The sequence below is a fragment of the Halichoerus grypus genome, chromosome 2 (genome assembly GCF_964656455.1).
Source record: "Halichoerus grypus chromosome 2, mHalGry1.hap1.1, whole genome shotgun sequence".
Lineage (NCBI taxonomy): Eukaryota > Metazoa > Chordata > Mammalia > Carnivora > Phocidae > Halichoerus > Halichoerus grypus.
Genome location: NC_135713.1, coordinates 94,156,960 through 94,177,553, shown reverse-complemented (window position 1 = coordinate 94,177,553; position 20,594 = coordinate 94,156,960). Strand labels below are relative to the sequence as shown.

The following is a 20,594-nucleotide window of genomic DNA, read 5'->3' as shown; positions in this document are numbered from 1 at the left end:
TAAATTATGCATTTTAAAGGAAAACTTACTGATATTTTGTGTGTGTGTGCGTGCAGAATTGTAAAATATATCTTCAGTATTAATTTAACATTTGGGGGAGATATTTATACATTCAGTAATGTGGAACAGCTGCAAATTTAAAGAAATAACCCTTATTGATAGGCCTATAAAGCTGTCTGTAATTACATTCCTGAATGATTTGAATAATAGTGTGTCTGATATATTCTAAGATAAGTGGCTTTTACTTTTCTTTGATATTAGGGTCATATACTGTACTTATCTATTTTTACTCCATGCTCTCTTCTCTCTGGTAATAAATTAATTTTTTATCATTAGTTGGGCATGTGTCCTATAGTTTAATTCATTTTCTTCTCCTCTGAAGAGAAACAAAGTTTATTTCAGCATCACAATAATACTTTCCATGTTCAGTTCCGGTTTCTCATGTTAAAATATTTAATACTACTAATATAAATTTTTTATACCATGCCCCACCCTATGTTCATAAAATTTTTGACAAGCCTTTTAAAGAGGAACAAAAGTAACAGAAGTTAACTTGGCTGATGTATGATTAAATAATAATTAATACACGACTGGCTAATGCATAATAATCTAAGGTAACTGAAAGCTTAAAAAAAGTTATTTCACTGCATATACCACAAATTCAACATAAGCAACAAAATTTGAAACGTAGTAGTTGATAGTAACACAAAGTTCAATCAACTCTGGATGTGTAAAATAAAACTGCCGTTAAAGATTCAATCTTTTTTTAAATGAATGATATTTTAAAAACCTCATTTACTATTATAGTACATTTAATTATAATAAATAGAAGCTAGAACCTATAATCTTGGAAAAGAAGTCAGTAGATGTTCAGGGAACTGTCTCAGCTCTGAAAAGAGTGAACCTATAGCAAATGAAAGGAACTACTCACCACAAAGTAGAAAGAAGAGGAAAAGAAAGGCCCAAGGCTTTCTTTACCATCACCTCTTTAAATCCCTCAATTTCTTGCAGATTTATATTACGTATTTTCTCTATTTTGATGGGTCATCTGTTTTCTCTGGGCCACAATCATTACTATTACTAGTTCATTAATTAGCATCTTATATATTGGATTTTTAAATTGTAGATAATTTTATTATGATATTGACAAAGCATTATAAAAGTATTATCCACCAGTCAGGACTTAGATTGGCATATATTTACTTAAGCCAAATAAAAAATATTTTCCAATAAAAACCCTGCAACTAAAAATTAGTAACAATCTCTTTTTTTAAAAAGCGGCTCCTCTTAATAATGTAGAAAAGGGAGAGATGATAATGGTCTGGTATTAACTATGAGACCTCTGAAGTAGTGCAGAAATAAAAAGATGAAGCAGTAGTATGACACACCTTTAAAGTTTAATTTAAAAATTAAAGCAACTCATACCCAGAGGAGAACTGAATGAAAGAATAAGATGGGACATGGCTAGGCAATGGAAGCACAAAATACTGTCAAACTTTAATTAAAAAATGTTTTCAATTTAAGCAGACCCAGGCCAATGATTTTTCATTATTTTTACCACAGTTCCATGACTACTGACATTTTCATCAGAACAAATAAAGGATTTTCCCCAAATTTAAAATGACAAAATTATTTTTAATTTTGACTTATAATTTCCTCCTCCTCTAAACTTAACGTAATTTGGTCTTAGCTGGCCTCATCTCTTAACCTGGAACTCGAACACACCGTAAGTGTTTAAAATGTAAAAAATAAATATTTTTTAAAAGACAGTTCTTCCACCATATTAGAAAACAAACTTTATCATAGATACACTATTTGTTTTGGGAATGAGACCACATATTCATGAAATGTCTGGCGCATAACTCAGTAAATGCTGTTATCAATAAAGACCCCCTCAAAGCATTTTGTCCTTGCAGACAATGAAAAGAAAGCTGGTGCTCTGGCTGACCAAGACAAGCTGACTGGCAAGCAAAACTAAAATGCCTTAACCTAGCATTAAAGAGAGAGAGAGAGAGATCTACTTAAGACAAAAGTCCACTTAAGAGAAACAGAAATCAACTTCAATTACAACTGTCATCATGACAATATGCAATTATCCTAATAATTCTCAACTCTGTTTAGTAAATTTCACACTGGGTAAGATTCTGCTTCATGAATTATGGTTTGTTTTTTCTTCATATTGTTTTAAAACATACTGTAACCTGCACACCAAAAGCAGGTCTGATGGTCACACTTCTCTATTTCCCAGCTAAGTTCCTATAACACAAGCAGCGTCAGGACCTCATCCCTAATCATGGACAGTTATAGCTTCATTAGTTGCCAATCTCTGTCAACAGCAAAAGCTACAAGCCTAGTTGCCAGCCATTTTTTTTTTTTTTTATATTCCTTAGATAAGGAACTTGACGGAACTAATGATAAACATTTACTTCAGATGAGGAATTTGGTTTATGTATTAAAAAAAAAAATGCCTTTTCTTTGCCTCACTCTGCCTGCCCTAATTAAAGTGCATTACATGGGATTCCTTCTTCCTACCCTTCAGCTTGAAAATCCTTGAAGGGATGGGCGGGGGAGACTTTAGTTACATGGCTTCTTGGTCATAATGACAACCTTAAGGCCATTCTTCTGCTGGTCACAGTAAACCCCAGGCTGGCTACCTATCACAACTCCCCCTGGCCTTAGTTTAATGCTACTGTTGCCACTGTCTTCACCCGAGCATCATGAGACTTTATTCCATCATTAAGTGAGGAAGTGATGTTTCACAGAGGCAATTCAAGGAAAGCAGATGGTGAATAGCATGGACTGCGAAAATTAGCCTTCTACTTCTTCTCAAAGAGGAAAAGCAGTTTAGATACCTAAATTTTAAAGTCTGTTAAATGTCGGGGCGCCTGGGTGGCTCAGATGGTTAAGCGTCTGCCTTCGGCTCAGGTCATGATCCCAGGGTCCTGGGATCAAGCCCCACATCAGGCTCTTGGCTCAGCAGGGAGCCTGCTTCTCCCTCTCTGTCTGCCTCTCCCCCTGCTCATGCTCTCTCTTTCTATCTGTATCTCTGTGTCTCAAATGAATAAATAAAATCTTTAAAAAAAAAAAAAAAAGTCTGTTAAATGTCAAAAGTAACTCTCATTAGCTGTAATAGTACAGAGGGAGATAGGTTGGGCTGTGGAGTGTAGCCAATGTAAAATCAGAGAAGTAATGACAAAAAATGACAACCTGTATCTAAAGAAATTCCCAAACGGGAAAAACTATTCTACACAATTAAACCACCTGGTATTAATGCATACCTTTGAGGAAATTTTTTGTTAAGTCCTTACTCAACTGTAAACTCCCTGAGGGCAGAAACCTAGCTCAACTTGTTTACTGTTATCTTTGGCACCTGCCTCATATTCTGGCCCGAATAAATACTTGTGGAATGAATGAAACATTTACTGGCACATATGTAGTAAGGAATTTGGTCTCCTCAAAGAGAGATCTGGACTTTGTCCTAGCTCTTGAGAGGTAATTTCTAAACCTTGGAATTTCCTAAGTGATAGGAGTGTCTTTAATTAGTCACGGGGAGCCCTTAGAGGACCACAACTGATGGCTGCTCCCAAGGAAGTGATTCACAGTGGGCCCCTAGACGACTTACGCTAAGCAGATACTCTGTGCATACTGCCATACCTTGATGCCAGTTGGGTAAACCTGAAAGCTGGGAATTTGAAACCCACCCAGGATACTGGTTTCTCCCTTTGGTTGGTTCTATTTTGTATCCTATTGCTACAGTAAGACTGAATCTTAAGTATAGTGCTTTCCTGAGTTCTGTGAATGTTCCAGTGAATTATCAAACCTGAGGGTAGTTTCAGGAAACCCTTAAACCTGCAGCTGACCTCCGCAGTCTTGGGTCAATTTAGCAGTGGGCAGGACTGTGCCTCTAACATGGAGTTTAGCTAACTCCACGTAGCATATTGTATCAAATAGGGTTTTCTTGTTGCAACTCTGGTTTCTCTTTCATGGACTGTTGGTGGAATTACTTACCATTCCTCAATTTACTGCCTTGTTTTCTATAATGATCACTTTTTAAATGAATCTTCCTGCACCCTCCAGAGTTAATTCCACTTGGGGACTGTGATCCATGAAGATCAAATCACTAATATTACAGCAGCTAAGTCAGTGCTTCCTCACTAACGTACCACAGAGGTTAGAAGTGTGCTGTGCTGCTGCCCCCACCATTAGCCCTCAGGAATGCCAGGCGGGGCCTGTGTTGGAGCTTCTAGGCTGGGTACCTCCCGCCTCCTGCAGGAGTCTCTGTTTACCCCAGAGCACACTACAACTATTACCACTTTTCCGTATGTACCATAACATGAAAAGATTGGAAAGCAGTAAGTTAAGGAGTCATTACTCCAATTTTCCCATGTCAGTATGTCACCAACATAACTTTTCCAACATCAGACTCGGTTATTCCAACCTATCTGTGCTATACTTTAGCCACACTGAACTACTATTTCTCTAATATTCCAAGTCTGTTCACATCGCAAGCCTCTGCATACCCTATTTCCTTTGTCCGTCACGTCATTCTTATTCTACTCCAGCCACCTGGACAAACTCTTACTATTCTCCTAGATTCAGTTCCAAGGTTACATATACAAATTCTTTTCTAAGAGATCTTGGTCAACTGGTAGCACCTAAGCAGATTTATACCTTCCGTGTAGCACTTACTACAATAAAATGATTTGTCTGTTTCCCTTCCTAATCTGTGAGTTTCCTGATACTAATTTCCACAATTCATCTCCTTCACTAACTCATCTTGGCCTTTTTCTCTATTGTCTTTAAAACCTAGAACTCCATCTTCATCTGCCTCTTCTCACTCCACAAGATAGCCATAGAACAGAATTCAAACATGTTCAGGCTCATTATTTCATTTACTTTTCATGAAAACACAATTAAGTGTTTAGGGAAAGTAGTATCTCCAATTTTAAATTCAAAAATTAAAGTTTACACAAGTCAATGAATTGCCCGTAGTCACGATGATAATAACTAGCTCAGCCAAGGATAGATATCAAGTATTTGGGCTCCAAATTCAATGCATTTCCTAAATGTTGCCCTGACTTTCTAAACGAATTCTTGGTATTTTAAACTGGAACTCTTGAAAAGTATATTCCCATAGAAACCTTCTAATTTGTGATTAGGTGCTAAAGAACCACAGGTACTATATACTTCCATGATGGGTTTCATAGCATTTGGGGGATTGAACTCAGAAGTTATTTTTCCATAGAAATATAAATCTTAAATATTAAGTAAGCAAATTAATAAATTTTCTTATAAAACTTGTTTGAAAAGAAACATAAAAAGTGCAAAGAAAGAGACAAGATTTCATGCTGATGTTTATCTGTAAAAAATACACCAAAAGTTCTCAGAGGTAACGTGAACTGAATTCACTTTAACAGTTTTGTGTCCCAAATATACAAAAAATTATTCAAAGCAGAAAAGACCAGTTTTCACTCCAACATTTCCAAAACCAGAGGCGAACAATTTATTCTTATTTTACATTTATTCTTAACATGCAAATTGTCTTTTCGCCCCACCTCACTTTTTTCTCATCCCCTGTAGAAGCTGTAACATTCTGAGGATTGCGGTTTTTGAACTCCTGGGGCTTCATGTGTAACAACTGGGAAACTCTTAGCCTAACAATAATCTAGTAGAAAAATTGATAATTCACTAAAAAATTTACAGTTTGTTCACAGACATACTATTGTAGGAAATAAAATGTTTCATTTTTAGCCATCTGTTGGCCAGCTGCCAATTAGTCTCAAGTAAGACTGGAACAAATACTGTGTTTATACATCTTCTTTATCATGCAGTTTGAAAAACTAGGCCTTTCCTTACAATGATAATGATATTCACTGGGAATTATGTTTAAAAATTCTGAATATATAATTTGAAAGGTTAGAACAAATAGTGAAATTTTTCATTTGAAAAATATTTAGAGTGAAAAAGGAACTGTTCTTTGGGTTTCATTATAAACATTTTGGTAATTTCAAAAAAATAAAATCTACCCCTATTTTACCAAATACACAAGGAAAATAAATTTAAATAATCCACTGAAATGAATAAAATTCATCTTCAGACGAGGAACTCATAGAAACTAGGCTGGGGGGCGCCTGGGTGGCTCAGTTGGTTAAGCGACTGCCTTCGGCTCAGGTCATGATCCTGGAGTCCCTGGATCGAGTCCCGCATCGGGCTCCCTGCTCGGCAGGGAGTCTGCTTCTCCCTCTGACCCTCCCCCCTCTCATGTACTCGCTCTCTCTCATTCTCTCTCTCTCAAATAAAAATAAATAAAATCTTTAAAAAAAAAGAAACTAGGCTGGGACTTGGAATACAACTACTAGAAACTGTTCAAGATTTTGGAAAATTATGTTACTGATGGCAACACCCCAACCCACACTATTTGAGTTGCTAATACACCTATATCAGTCTGCACTTATAGTTGTCACATTCATGGCTGTTCTGCATATCAGTGCCAGCACTATTTAACTGTTTCAGTACATTTCTAGTGTAGTCATGGACAAGCATTTATATAGCAATGTAACTATTACTTTATTGTAAATTACTTCTATTTCTTCTTTCTATTCAATAAGGGAAACAAGTTGATTTTAAAATTATAGATGTACTCTAATCTATGAATTTCATTTCAGGATCCAAAAGGCTCCTATATTTGTTGAGGTCCCCTACCATTATATGAGGGTTGTAATTTTTGAGAGTTTTTCTTGTTTTTTCTTCTGATGTCTTTAGCCCACTTCTTTCTAAATTCATATACATAGGGGTAGCCAGTTAGCTCAGTTGGTTAAAGCGTGGTGCTGATAAATTCATATACACAATGAAAAAATTACAATTTGTTTCATTAATCTTTTTTAAATACTGTTTTGAGGGCTGAAGGTGAGATAATAGGAGCCATGCCATTCTGCATCAGAATACTCTATTTCTACAGGCTCCACTTTTCAAAGTTCTATTTTTCTCTTTAAGTTCTATTCCTTTCCTTATTTGATTTTTGCTGGTGAATTTCTGGTTGCCATTATTTATTTATTTATTTATTTATTTATTTTTAAAGATTTTATTTATTTATCTGACAGAGAGAGAGAGACAGCGAGAGAGGGAACACAAGCAGGGGGAGTGAGAGAGGGAGAAGCAGGCTTCCCACTGAGCAGGGAGCCCGATGCGGGGCTCGATCCCAGGATCATGACCTGAGCCGAAGGCAGACACTTAATGACTGAGCCACCCAGGCGCCCCTCTGGTTGCCATTCTTATTACTACTATTCGTTTGATCATTTTGTTAGCTTTTGGGGATGAGTTTGAGATCTTGCTTCGCTCAGCTGAACTTGACAGTCTTTTTTTTTAATTTTTTGAGTACAGTTGACAGAGAAGTATACTTTCAGGTATACAACACAGTGGTTCAACTTCGCTATATATTAGGCTATGCTGACCACACTGTAGCTACCACCCGTCACCATGCAACACTATTACAATATCACTGACTGTTTTCCTTATCCTGTGCCTTTTATTCCCACGACTTACTTATTCCGTAACTGGAAGTCTGTATCTCCCACTCCCCTCTACACAAATTTGCCCATTCGGCAGTCCTTTTTTTGTACGTTCTTTGGATGGAGTGCTTTTCCTCTCCTTTGAAGAGACCATCCCAATAAATATTTTTCTTAGTATAAAAGGGTGAGTCCTTCAATTACTTTGTGATGAATGAAAATTTACTGCAAGCTTTTCTAATCTCAACTGCATTCTTTTTATAGCTAATAAAGTATGAGAGTCTACTGAGGGTCCATTATCATATCACTTTAAAAAATATTAGTTATTATTTATTGAGTGATGACAATGTGCCAGTCACTGTTCTAAGAGCTATACATTTATTATCTCATTAATGTCATTACAATCCTATAGGGTATTTGTTATCTTCACAGGAAAATGAGGTACAGAAAAATTACATACCAATCTGTCCAACCACATAGCTAGTAAGCAGCTAAGCAGAGATTTGTACCCTGGTCATCTGATATCAAAGCCCGAGTTATTTAGCCGCTACCTTACTGCCTCCTAAGTTTTTAGGGCCCTCCTTTCCCCTCAAGGACTAACTGCTTCACTATAGATTTTTTGATTTCTACTTTCTCTTTACAGCCTACCCAAATGCTCAAGAAATATTTATTACTTAAATAATAAAGACTTAACTGCTTCTTTTCACTGCTTCCCTCTATCTCTTTCAATGTGCCTTTTCCTTTTAGCAACAAGAATGGCAAACTAAAACCCCAGATATCATTCTTACTCATTTCTGAGCAGTTAGAGGTAACTGCATTCTACAACTTAAACAACATGCTCAGCTTAATAGTTTTCACATGTGCATTCTAAACCAAATGGTCCTGATATCACATCTGCTTTGATGGGGAAATTTTTTGTAACAAGGTACAAGAATTAGGTACTCCTCTTTTCCACTTCTGGCAGAACCAGCTCTACGCTCCCCAGGAGCTCAGATCACCAATTACGTACTCTGTCAGCCATGGGAACCAGTGATACACCAGATCTATTCAAGCTACCTTGTGTTCCCACCAGAACGTACTATTTTGTCTCTTACTTGTCAGGTTTCTGACAACAAATTAACAGGAGGTCAAGCATATCAACAGATTATACATTGTAGGCAGCATGTCTGATTTAGAGTGAAAGGTTAGTGGATATAATATGCTAACACAGAAAAAGTTATTGCAGTTTCAGATATTATGACAGGCTGATGGTTTTGGCATTATTTTGAGATAGGCCAGCCTCTTGCCTCACTTCAAGCCATATCCCATAAGTAACATTAAAGAATTTTTTTAGAGATACTAAGGCATGTAAGTAAACATACAAAGATAATGCAAAGAGAAACACAATCTTGAATTTTAAAATGAAAACAGTCAGGTATTTTTAGTAGCCTATGGTATAAGAACAGTGTAATAGAAATGGAATGATTGTGGGAATTTAAGTCTATTAATGTAGACAACAATTCTTTATGGGAGAATTTATGTATATAAATGAACCCAATGTGGCAAAGAATGCTTGTATATTATACATACGTAAGAGTGCCAGAGAAAAATGTAAACATGATAATTAAATGTGGGTAATAAGCAGAAGTCAATTGTGAGGATAACGGTTTGGGTAGAGCAAATTTTAAAAATATTTATAAAATTAAAAGGTCAGATCTAAATTGACCCTGCTTAAAAGAGAAACTGTTCAAGACTAAGAATCCACTTCAATTATTTGCATTTTAATAAGAAAGATGCAATGTTATCACATGAAAACTGAGCTAATGTATTTTGAAAGTTACTTACACTGATGACTGATGAACAAGTTGACAAATTTAAACCTTCAAGATCAGCTATCAAGCTTGGAGAAAGAGCTGGTGTGGGAAGTGCAACTGGAGTGGATACTGAGTTAACTGTAAGAAAAGGCCCAAATTAGCAAATATGCATGAAAATTTAATTCATATTATTAAAAGCAACATTTTTATTTTGTTAGTAAATCTAATTAAATTACTTTGATTAATAAATCTATGACAATTCTATTTAACATCTTGATTTAGTTATTATCAAGTCATGACAGTTACTAGTCTTAGCCTTCAAAACATAATGGCAAATCCTATAACAAAATAAGGATACAAATACCTTGAGTAATAGTTTTTGAAAATTTGTATCACATAATGTTATCACTAACATTTATCACCCAGTAACCTCACTAAAATAAAAAAAGGTAAAGAAACATTTTTTCCAGCTAATATAAAGAACAACAATAGCTTTCAAGAGTTTTGAAGCAGAATCAGAAGTCTTAAAAGGGTATTTAAATCCTTTCTCTATTTTATTCTCCATTACAATAATTACAGGGGTCCAGGCTACCTAACTCCCTTCTAATTATACTTTGTCAGCAAAAGCTATGTACCAGATAGAAATTTTTGATTCTAAAACCACTATGTACATGAGATCAGGTATGTGAAAACTTGAAAATCTTTGAAAAAGTATAGATCTCATCCTCCCCTGCTTAAGACTCTTCAAAGGTTCACAACTGCCTCTAAGATAAAAGTCCAACACCTTAAGGGCACAAGGTTCTTTATGATCTAGCTCGGCACTGTCCAATAGAACTTTCTGTGATGATGGAAATGTTCTATAGCTGTGCTGTCCAAAATAGTGGACACTAGCATATATACCTAATGTACTCTTGAAATATGGCTAGTATGACTAAAGAATTGCACTTCATAGTTTAATTAACTTAAATTTAAGTGTAAGCAGCTACTTGTGGCCAGTCGGCAACATACTGAGTAGCAGAGGTCTATCTCCAATTTCATCAGCAACTCCTATGTTCAGGCCCTACCAATTAATAGTTCCCAATATCTCGTTTCATGTCTTTGAGCCTTTTATATTCTATTCTCTTTACCTGGAAGGTTCTTCTCTGCCTTGTTTACCTTGCAACTTCTACCCATTAAGGTACCACTTAGAAGGAAAGCACAAACTGACTCACCAAAACACAGCTTCTGTGTGCCTTATTTGTTCTACAGATATACTTGGACACACTTCTACAACCATACTTCTCTCGTAATACATATCTGTGACTTTTTATTTTTTATTTCTACTAGTCTGCTAATGTATTAATTTTTAGTGCTTAGTAACTGCTTGACTGTTGAATGAAAAAAATTAAAATGTGGAAAAAGTTTTAGCTTCCAATAAACTCTCACTTCAAAATAAGACCATAAAGGAAGTAACATTTACTTAATTTGACAGGACTTTTCAAACCATCTTTTTCTCATTTAGTCTCACAATATCCTGTAGTTAGGCAGAAAAAAAAAATTAAAAAATTAATTCATAAAGTTAGGAATAAAAAAATGATATTGCCCAAAGAAGAAAATTTTCAAAGGAAGTCAAACTTCAACACAGACAACAGACAAAGCAGCGTGGAGACTGGGTGGAAGAGGGAATGGAGCCCTTGCTTTCTCCCTTGCTCCTTCAGCATGCCTGAAACACTGCTACAAATCCCCAGGCTTCCTCAGACCTATGTTGAAAACCAACGTACAGTTGGCAAGTGTCACAGGGAGTTGGGAGTGGGGGGTGGGGTGGGAAGGATCAATGGGGATATGGTGGTAAAGGAAGACTTCATGAACAGGAGGAAATGAAGCTCAGTTTTTAAGTACGAGCAAAGGAAGAAGCTGGTGACTTAGTAGGTGAGAAAATACTGTGAACAAAGGCTGAGAGGTGGGAACGTGGAAAACTAAGGGGGTTATATTTATCCTCTACACCAAAGGGAGTTGTTAAAAACTACCAAAAGAGGAACAATATATGTACTGCTGGATATCAGTATAAGGGACAAACCAAAGAAGGAATAATAAATAGTCGGGCTGGCAGTGAGGAGGAATACAATAATTTAGGCATGACATGAAAAGGACTAAAAACAACAGTGAGGAGGTAGAAAAAACATTTATATTAAAGACACTGTAGGGCGCCTGGGTGGCTCAGTTGGTTAAGCGACTGCCTTCAGCTCAGGTCATGATCCTGGAGTCCCGGGATCGAGTCCCGCATCGGGCTCCCTGCTTGGCAGGGAGTCTGCTTCTCCCTCTGACCCTCCCCCCTCTCATGCTCTCTCTCTATCTCATTCTCTCTCAAATGAATAAATAAAATCTTTAAAAAAAAAAAAAATAAATAAAGACACTGTAAACTGAGGCTCAGGGAGATTATGTCTTGCAAAGATCATAAAACAAGTGAATGGAAGAATTACTGTGGGTGGGACCAGGAACTGGTTCTCTTATCTTGGATAAAAATATGTTGCCTTTCCAAGTCACTTTTCTTGCAGGTTCTAAATATTTGTCCATCCATCCATCCATCCATCCAAAATATGAGATGCCCATGTAAGGAGAAAAAACTGAGTAAGAAAGCCTCTGATTTCAACTATGGCTTGGCCTAAAGACACAGAGAGGAAAAAGACATCAAAAGCAAGAGGAAAATTCACACCAAAGTTTGACTTAAAAAAAAAAAAAAAGAAAAAAGAAAGGCTTTTAATACCACTTCAGAAAAAGGCTTTGGTACTAAAATGACTACACATCTGTTTAAAGGTCTGGCAAGATAAAAGCCTGCACTGAAAATTTATCCAAAACTGGATTCTGAGGTTAGCTGACAATGTTTAAGTATTCAATTAATGTACTAAAAAAAATGATTCTACTAGTTTAAAAAAAAAAATAACCTGGCATACAAATGAAAACCAGGTATCATTTCTACCCATTGACTTGGCAAAGGCAATTTTTAAATACAAAATTCAGCATCAGTAAGGGTATCAGGAATCAGGAATCAGTACTCTCACACTAAAACTATGTAAGTTGGTACAAGCTTTGGGAAAGGCAATCTTAGACAACTGAATTCTTCAAAGCCTTTGTCCCAGCAATTCTACTCCTGGGGATTTATCTTAACGAAACAGTTGGGGAGATTATGCAATAATATACTTATGATGTATTGCTTCACTAACTATGAAGACAAAAAAATGGAAACAAGTTAAATTTCCAACCTGTTAAACCTGTTAAATATAATTTATTACAGTATAAAAGATAACCATGCAGTCATTAAAAATGAAATTGTTAAAGAACATCTATGGCAGGGCAAGGAATGTGTATGATAAACAGAGAAGTAAATGATAAAAGAGTATCCCAGTATGATCATATTTTGGAGCAGAGGGGTTTTGCATATGAAAAGATCTGAACTGGCATGCCAAATAGTAAACCCAAGATATATGGATTACAAATCCATTTTCTTCTTTTTATTTTTAAAACTTTCTGCAAAACACGTTTTTCTTTACTAAAGTACAGCTGACTCTTGACCAATAAAGGTTTGAATCGTGCGGGTCCACTTATAGCCAGGTTTTTTTTCAATAGAGTATAATGCTAAAAATGTATTTTCTCTTCCTTATGATTTTCTTAATAACACTTGTTTTTCTTTACTTTAAGAATATGCTATATAATACATATAACATATAAAATATGTGTAATTGACTGTTTACGCTATCAGTAAGGCTTCCAGTTAACAGTAGGCTATTAATAGTTAAATTTTTGGCAAGTCAAAGGTGACAGGTGGTTGTTAGTGCCCCTTAACCCCCCACCTTGTTCAAGGGTCAACTATATATTTAATTATAAAATAATTATACAATTATTCTTCTGATCAAAATTTGCTTCAAAACTTAAGAATATATAAAAGTTTTAATATATACCAGTTTAATATGAAGTTATTTAACTTGTTAAATGTAATTGCTTGCTGCTGCATCATTGTTATCATCTCCATCATAGGTAACACCCTTATATAATGCTTATCATGTGCCCAGCAGAGTTTTAAGTGCTTTTACATTTATCAACTCATTTAATCCATTTAATACTCCTAAAAAGTATTACTATTATCCCTATTTTATAGATTAAAGCAAAAGCACAAAGAGATTAAGTAACTTGTCCAAGGTTACCCAGCTTTGTAATTAAAAGGACTGGGATTAGCAAGGGCACCTGGGTGGCTGAGCCGGTTAAGTGTCTGCCTTTGGCTTAGGCATTGATCCCAGGGTCCTGGGATCCGGGTCAGGCTCCTTGCTTGGTAGGGAGTCTGTGTCTCCGTCTCCCTCTGCCCGTCTCCCCTGCTTGTGCTTTCTCTCTCGCTCTGCACTCCCTCTCTCAAATAAATAAAATCTTAAAACACAAACAAACAAAACTGGGATTCAAACTCAAGACACTCCAGCTCCATTGTCCTCTTAGCCACTCCACTCCACTGCCTCTACTATAATTTATTCAAAAATATGATATCACAGATCATAAGGCTTATCTGAAGCATGATTACTGGTGGCTGATAAAAATTTTAAAAAGAGTTAGTTGTACCAATAGTATAATTACAAAGGTTTATATTTCTTATAAAAGAAACGAGTACGACTGTTGCTTTATGATCATCCTATCAAGATCACATGGTATGGAGTACTAAAAGATCTCTTCATTTGCAAAAATATAAAATACCCAAGGAACTCTCAAACTGTAATGGGAGAAACAGAATTCCCTGGGTAGGGATAATGTATCCATTTAGAATCTCCAGCATGTAGCGCGGATTACCTGTACCAGAACAAGCATTCAATAAATGTTTTCTAAATGAAGACATAGATAAATTCAGTACTTGAAGTTTTCCTGGTAGATGGAATACATAACCTCTGTAGATTATGATGTGCCTCTTAGATAAAACTTAAGGAACATTTCTGACCCTCCTTCAAAATTAATCTAATTCTCAGAGCTAAGAACTCAAACTACTGGACAGTGACTTTTTAGTTTTTGATCCACAAACTTTACTATGGACAATGGAGAACCGTAGGCTAATAAGCAGCATAAATTAATTTAAGAGCCATTGTCAACAAAGCTTAACCATTGTCAACAAAGCTTTTCTCCCGTAACACTCCACTTATTTTTATCATTAAGCTCAGATCAGTTCTTCCACAAGGCCTCTGTAGCTTTTTAATTGGTTTTTGTTTCCCTCCTCATTCATTCACACTTTGTGCCTCTACTGTTCAGGTATCTGTGCCCCAGACTAGATATTAGTCCCTGGAATAAAATGACTAAATCCTATTTATCTGTTCCAACAAAAAAGGATATCTAGCAAAGTACCCTTACACTTAGCAGACAATAAGCAAGTATTGCGGGACTGACTTGTTAAAAAGAGAGGGAGGCTTCAAGTGTCATTTCTGACAAAAGCAGAATAAAAGATTTTTAAAGAAATAGTTCTCAGGTATTAACAAACAGAAATATACCCTATGTTGAGTTAAAATTTAAGTTAGGATGAAATTTCCTTACAATTAAAAAAAAATCCTGAGTATTTTTATAGTAGCCGTATCCACCGTGAATTTGTATCCACCATGAACCATGCGTCCTGAATGCTATCATTAATCGATATGATTCTCTCTGAGAGATTGAATAAATCCATTGGATAAGTAGACTTATCCAGACTAGCCAGACAAAATTTAAGAATGCATAAACTCATTGCCATGGAAACAATACACAGGATATCTTTTCCTTGATTGGGTGGGATTTTTCCCCCTTTATGTGGGATCGTAGTTATTTGTGACCTAAGAATAATTTTGGAATAATTTCTATTAATATCAACTCTGAAGCTTAGTTGTACTGATCTGAAATTGTGTTTGTTCATAATAAAAGTGAAGTGAACCTGAAAAAAAAAACTTGTTTAAATTCTTAAAACTTAGTATTTAAGAAAACCTTTGCTTCTACATATAAAAACATACTTTTAAAAAGAAGCAAACAATAAAAATTATATCATTTTACAGGTTTCAATTTTTCCTTAGCTGCCAGGAAATGCAGAGGAATGAGACTGGTATATTTCCGAAATGCAAAGAAACACAGTGGATAAGAGGTAGGCAGGAGTCAGATCACCCAAAGGTCTTAGAAACCTTGAAATATGGACTTTAACTGTAAAATTAAGCCATTAAATTAAGGGGTCTAAAAAAAGAAAGGAGTAAGGATCTGATTTTCCTATTTTGTCTGTAGGATAAATTCCTAGAAAAGAACTGCTACATCAAAGGATGTGTGCAATTTAAGTTTTGACAAATATTGCTAATATGACTCTAAAAGCTGCACCTATTTTTATTCCTATCAAAAACACATGTAGGGTGCCTGTTTCTCCAAACCTTAGCAACATTGGGATTGCTTTAAAATCTTTACCAATAGGTAAAAAATGATGCAAACTTGTAAATCTTTGCCAATAGCAAAAAATGATGCAAATTTGACTTGAACTTTATTTTATTCAAGTGTATATCATAGTGATTTGATATGTTTATACATTGCAGAATGATCCCACAACTCTAATTACCATCTGTCACCATACAAAGTTGTTATAACACTGTTATTATTGAATATATTCCCTATGCTGTACCTTACATTCCCATGACTTATTTATAACTGTTAAGTTTGTACCTCTTATAATCCCCTTTACCTAATTTCACCTGCCCCTCCCAAACCCTCCCTACTCTGCTAACCAACACTTTGTTTTCTGCATCTATGAGTCTGTTTCTGTGTTTGTTCATTTGTTTCGCTTTTCAGATTCCACATATAAGTGAAATCACATAGTATTTGTCTTCCTCTCATTCATTTCACTTAGCATATCCCCTAGGTCCATCCATGTCATTGCAAATGGCAAGAATTCATTCTTTTTTATAGCTGAGCAATATTCCTATATGTGTATGTGTATACCACATCACATCTTCTATATCCATTTATCTATCAGTGGACAGTTGCTTCCATAGCTTGGCTAATGCAAATAAGGCTGTCGTGAACATAGGAGTGCATACATTTTTAGACAAATACCCAAATTTACCATTGCTAGATTGTATGGTATTTCTAATTTTAAGTTTTTGAAGAACCTTCATACTGTTTTCCATAATGGTTGTACCAATTTACATTTCTACCAACAGTGTATGAGGGTTCCCTTGTCTCTACTTTCTCACCAGTACTTGTTTTTTGTCTTTTTAATAACAGCTAATCTGGTAAGTGTGAGGTAATACTTCATTGCAGGGTTTTTTGTTTGTTTTGCTTGAAACCAATGATTTCTTTTTTTTTTAAGTTTTTATTTTAGTCACCCAGCACTCATCACTACAAGTGCACTCTTAATCCCCATCCCCTATTTCACCCATCCTCCCAACCATCTCCCCTCTGGTAACCATCAGTTTGTTCTCTCTAGTTGAGGATCTGTTTCTTGGTTTCTCTTTTTTTTCCCCTTTGCTAGTTTGTTTTGTTTTTAAAATTCTACATATGAGTGAAATCATATGGTATTTGTCTTTCTCTGAATGACTTCTTTCACTTAGCATTATACTCTCCAGCTCCATCCATGTTGTCGCAAATGGCAAAATTTTGTTTTTTTATAGCTGAATAATAATCCTGTGTGTGTGTGTGTGTGTGTGTGTGTGTACACATATACCACATCTTCTTTATCCATTCATCAATCAATGGACACTCGAGCTGCTTCTGTATCTTGACTACAGTAAATAATGCGGCTATAATCATAGGGGTGCATGTATCCCTTTGAAATAGTGTTTTTGTATTATTTGGGTAAAATCCCCACAAGTGTGACTGCTGGATCATAGGGCAGTTCTATTTTTAACTTTTTGAGGAAGCTCCATACTGTTTTCCAGAGTGGCTGTACCAGTTTGCATTCCTACCAAGAGTGCATGTGGGTTCTTTGTTCTCCACATCCTTACCAACACTTACTGTTTCTTGTGTTTTTGATTTTAGCCATTCTGACAGGTGTGAGGTGCTATCTCATTGCAGTTTTGATTTGCTTTTAATAAGTGACAATAAACACCTTTTCATGTGTCTGTTGGCCATCTGTGTGACTTCTTTGGAAAAATGTCTATACACGTTCTCTGCCCATTTTTAAATCAGGTTTTTTTTTTTTTTTTTTAAGATTTATTTACTTATTTATTTTAGAGAGAGAATGTGCATGTGAGTGGGGGGGGGGAAGGGAGAGAATCTTCAAGCAGACTCCTCAATGAGCATGGAGCCTGAGGTGGGGCTCAATCTCATGACCCGTGAGATCATGACCTGAGGTGAAACCAAGAGTTGGGACGCTTAACCGACTGAGCCACCCAGGTGCTCCAATCAGGTTGTTTGTTTCTTTTAACACTAAGTTGGGTAAGTTCTTTATATATTTTAGATATTAACCCCTCACTGGATACATGTTTTGCAAACGTCTTCTTCCACTCAATAGGATGTCTTTTCATTTGGTTGATAGTTTCTGTGCAAAAGCTTTTTTGTTTGATGTAATCTCATTTGTTTACTTCAGCTTTTGTTGCCCTTGTCTGAGGAGACTGGTCCAAAAAAGTACTAAGACCGGTGTCAAAGAGCTTACTGCCTATGTTTTCTTCTAGGAGTTTTATGGTTTCAGGTCTTACATTCAAGTCTTAAATTGATTTTGAATTTACTTTGTATATGGTATAAGATAGTGGTCCAGTTTTATTCTTTAGCATGTAGCTATCCAGTTTTCCCAACATCATTTATTGAAGAGATTGTCCTTCCCCATTGTATATTCATGGCTTCTTTGTCTTAGATTAATTGGCCATATATGCGTGGGTTTATTTTTGGGCTCTGTATTTTATTCTACTGATCTATGTCTCTGCTTTTGTACCAGTATCACACTGTTTTGATTAATATAGCTTTGTAGTATAGTTTGAAACCAGGGAGTATAGTACCTGGTATAGTATAGAGTATAATTTTTTATTTAAATTCAATTTAGTTATATAGATTATTAGTTTCAAGGGAAGAATTTAGTGATTCATCAGTTGCATGTAACACCCAGTGCTTATTACATCAAGTGCCCTCCTTAATGCCCATCACCCAATTACCCCACCCTCCCATCTCCTCTCCAGCAACCCTCAGTTTGTTCCCTAGAGTTAAGAGTCTCTTATGGTTTGCCTCACTCTCTGTTTTTATCTTATTTTACTTTTCCTTCCCTTCCTCTATGTCCTTCCCTTCTCCTATGTTCATCTGTTTTGTTTCTTAAATTCCACATAAAAGTGAAATCATATGGTATTTGTCTTTCTCTGATCGATTTATTTCACTTAGCGTAATACCCTCTAGTTCCATCTGCATTGTTGCAAATGGCAAGATTTCATGCTTTTTGATGGCCGAGTAATATTCCTCTGTGTGTGTGTGTGTGTCTGTGTGTGTGTGTGTATACATCTTCTTTATCCATTCATTTGTTGATGGACATCAGCTTTGTTCTTTTTCAAGACTGCTTTGGCCATTTGGAATCTTTAGTGGTTTCATACAAAGTTTAGGATTCTTTGTTCTAGTTCTGTGAAAAATGTCATTGGTATTTTGATAGGGAGTTTACTGAGTCAGTATATTACTTTTGGTGGTATGGACATTTTAACAATATGAAATTCTTCCAATCCATAAGTGCGGTATATCTTTTATTTGTGTCGTCTTCAATTGCTTTCACCAATGTCTTACAGTTTTCAGAGTACAGGTCTTTCAATTCCTGGGTTAAATTTATTCCTAGGTATTTTATTATTTTTGATGCACTTACAAATGGGATTGCTCTCTTAAATTCTCTTTCAGATAGCTCACTATTAATGTAGAAAAATCCAATGAATTTCTGTGTGTTAATTTCATATCCAGTGATTTTATAAATTCATTAGTTCTAATAGTTTTTTTTGGCGGAGTCTCTGGGTTTTCTATATATATAGTATCCTATCATCTGCAAATAGTTTCACTTTTTCCTTTCAAATTTGGATGATTTCTATTTCTTTTTCTTGCCTGATTGCTGAGGCTACCAGTACAATGATGAATAAAAATGGCAAGAGTGGGCATTCTTGATCTTAGAGGAAAAGTTTTAAGCTTTTCCAAAGTTGCATATGATGTCAGCAGTAGGTTTGTCACATACAGCTTTTATTATGTTGGGGTACATTCCTTCTATACCCATTCTGTTGAGAATTTTTAATAAGTGGATGCTGAATTTTGTCAAATGCTTTTTCTGCATCTACTGAGATGATCCTATGATTTTTATCCTTTTTGTTAATGTGGTGTATCATGTGGAACTATCTGCAGATGTACAACCATCCTTGCATCCCTGGAATAAATCCTGCTTTATCACGGTATATGATCCTTTTAATGTATTATTGAACTGAGTCTGCTAATATTTTGTTGAGAATTTTTGCATGTATGTTCATTATGGATACTGGCCCATAATTTTTGTATTTAGGGTATCTCTGTCTGGTTTTGGTATAAAGGTAATGCTGGCCTTGCAAAATAAGTTTGGTAGCATTCCTTCCTTTTCAATTTTTTGGAGTAATTTGAGAAGGATAGGTACTAACTCTTGTTGAAATGTTTGGTAGAATTTACCTATGAAGCTGTCTGGTTCTGGACTTTCATTTTTGGGGGAGTTTTAAAATTACAGATTCAATTTCATTACTTGTAATCAGTCTACTCAGATTTTCAATTTCTTCATGATTTAGTCTTAGAAGGTTGTGTGTTTCTTGGAATCCACTTCTAATTGTTCATAGGGTCCAATTTTATGTTTAATTTCTTTTTGTTAAGTATTTCCTGTAGTTTCTCTATATTAAGAATTTGCCATGACAATTGAAGACAGGCCAGGTAAACAATATAAATAGAACAGTTGTACTTATGACAGATTGAGATAATCTAAAACCATAACTCACCTCTAGTATGGAAAAATTAAATTGCAAAATGACAGTAGCTTAATATTTGTGATATTTTACTTGTTACTCTTTTTCTGTACAAAATCTAACTCCCAATAAAGTTAGTTCCATTAACTTTTTCACAATGCATAAGTATTTAAAAGGAGATGATGAATATACCTTTGTACACTTGGATAAGTATATGTGTAGGATTCTAAATTCTTATAAGTGGATTTGCTAAGAGAAAGATTTTTTGTAGTTAAAATATTGACAAATACCGCCACACTAGCATTCAAAAGCTTTGCATCCATTTCTGATCCTACCAAAAGTGTGGCAAGTAGAACATGTTAGTGTCCTTTACATTTCCAATTATTTTCCTAATTCCCCACCTCCTTAAGTTAAATGTT

General features: G+C 35.5%; 1 protein-coding gene across 6 annotated transcripts in view; it reads right to left on the bottom strand.

Annotated features, from left to right (window-relative positions):
* The window catches only part of AP3B1 (adaptor related protein complex 3 subunit beta 1), a 257,305-nt gene that overhangs the window by 56,603 nt on the left and 180,108 nt on the right, over positions 1-20,594 (bottom strand). For all 6 annotated transcript variants that reach the window (XR_013445739.1, XR_013445738.1, XM_078067161.1 and 3 more), the window contains exon 22: positions 9,330-9,436. Coding sequence is in view for 4 of the 6 variants with exons in the window: in XM_078067161.1 (XP_077923287.1) it covers positions 9,330-9,436 (107 nt within the window). In the remaining 2 variants the exon portion in view is untranslated. The remainder of the gene's footprint in view (positions 1-9,329; positions 9,437-20,594) is intronic.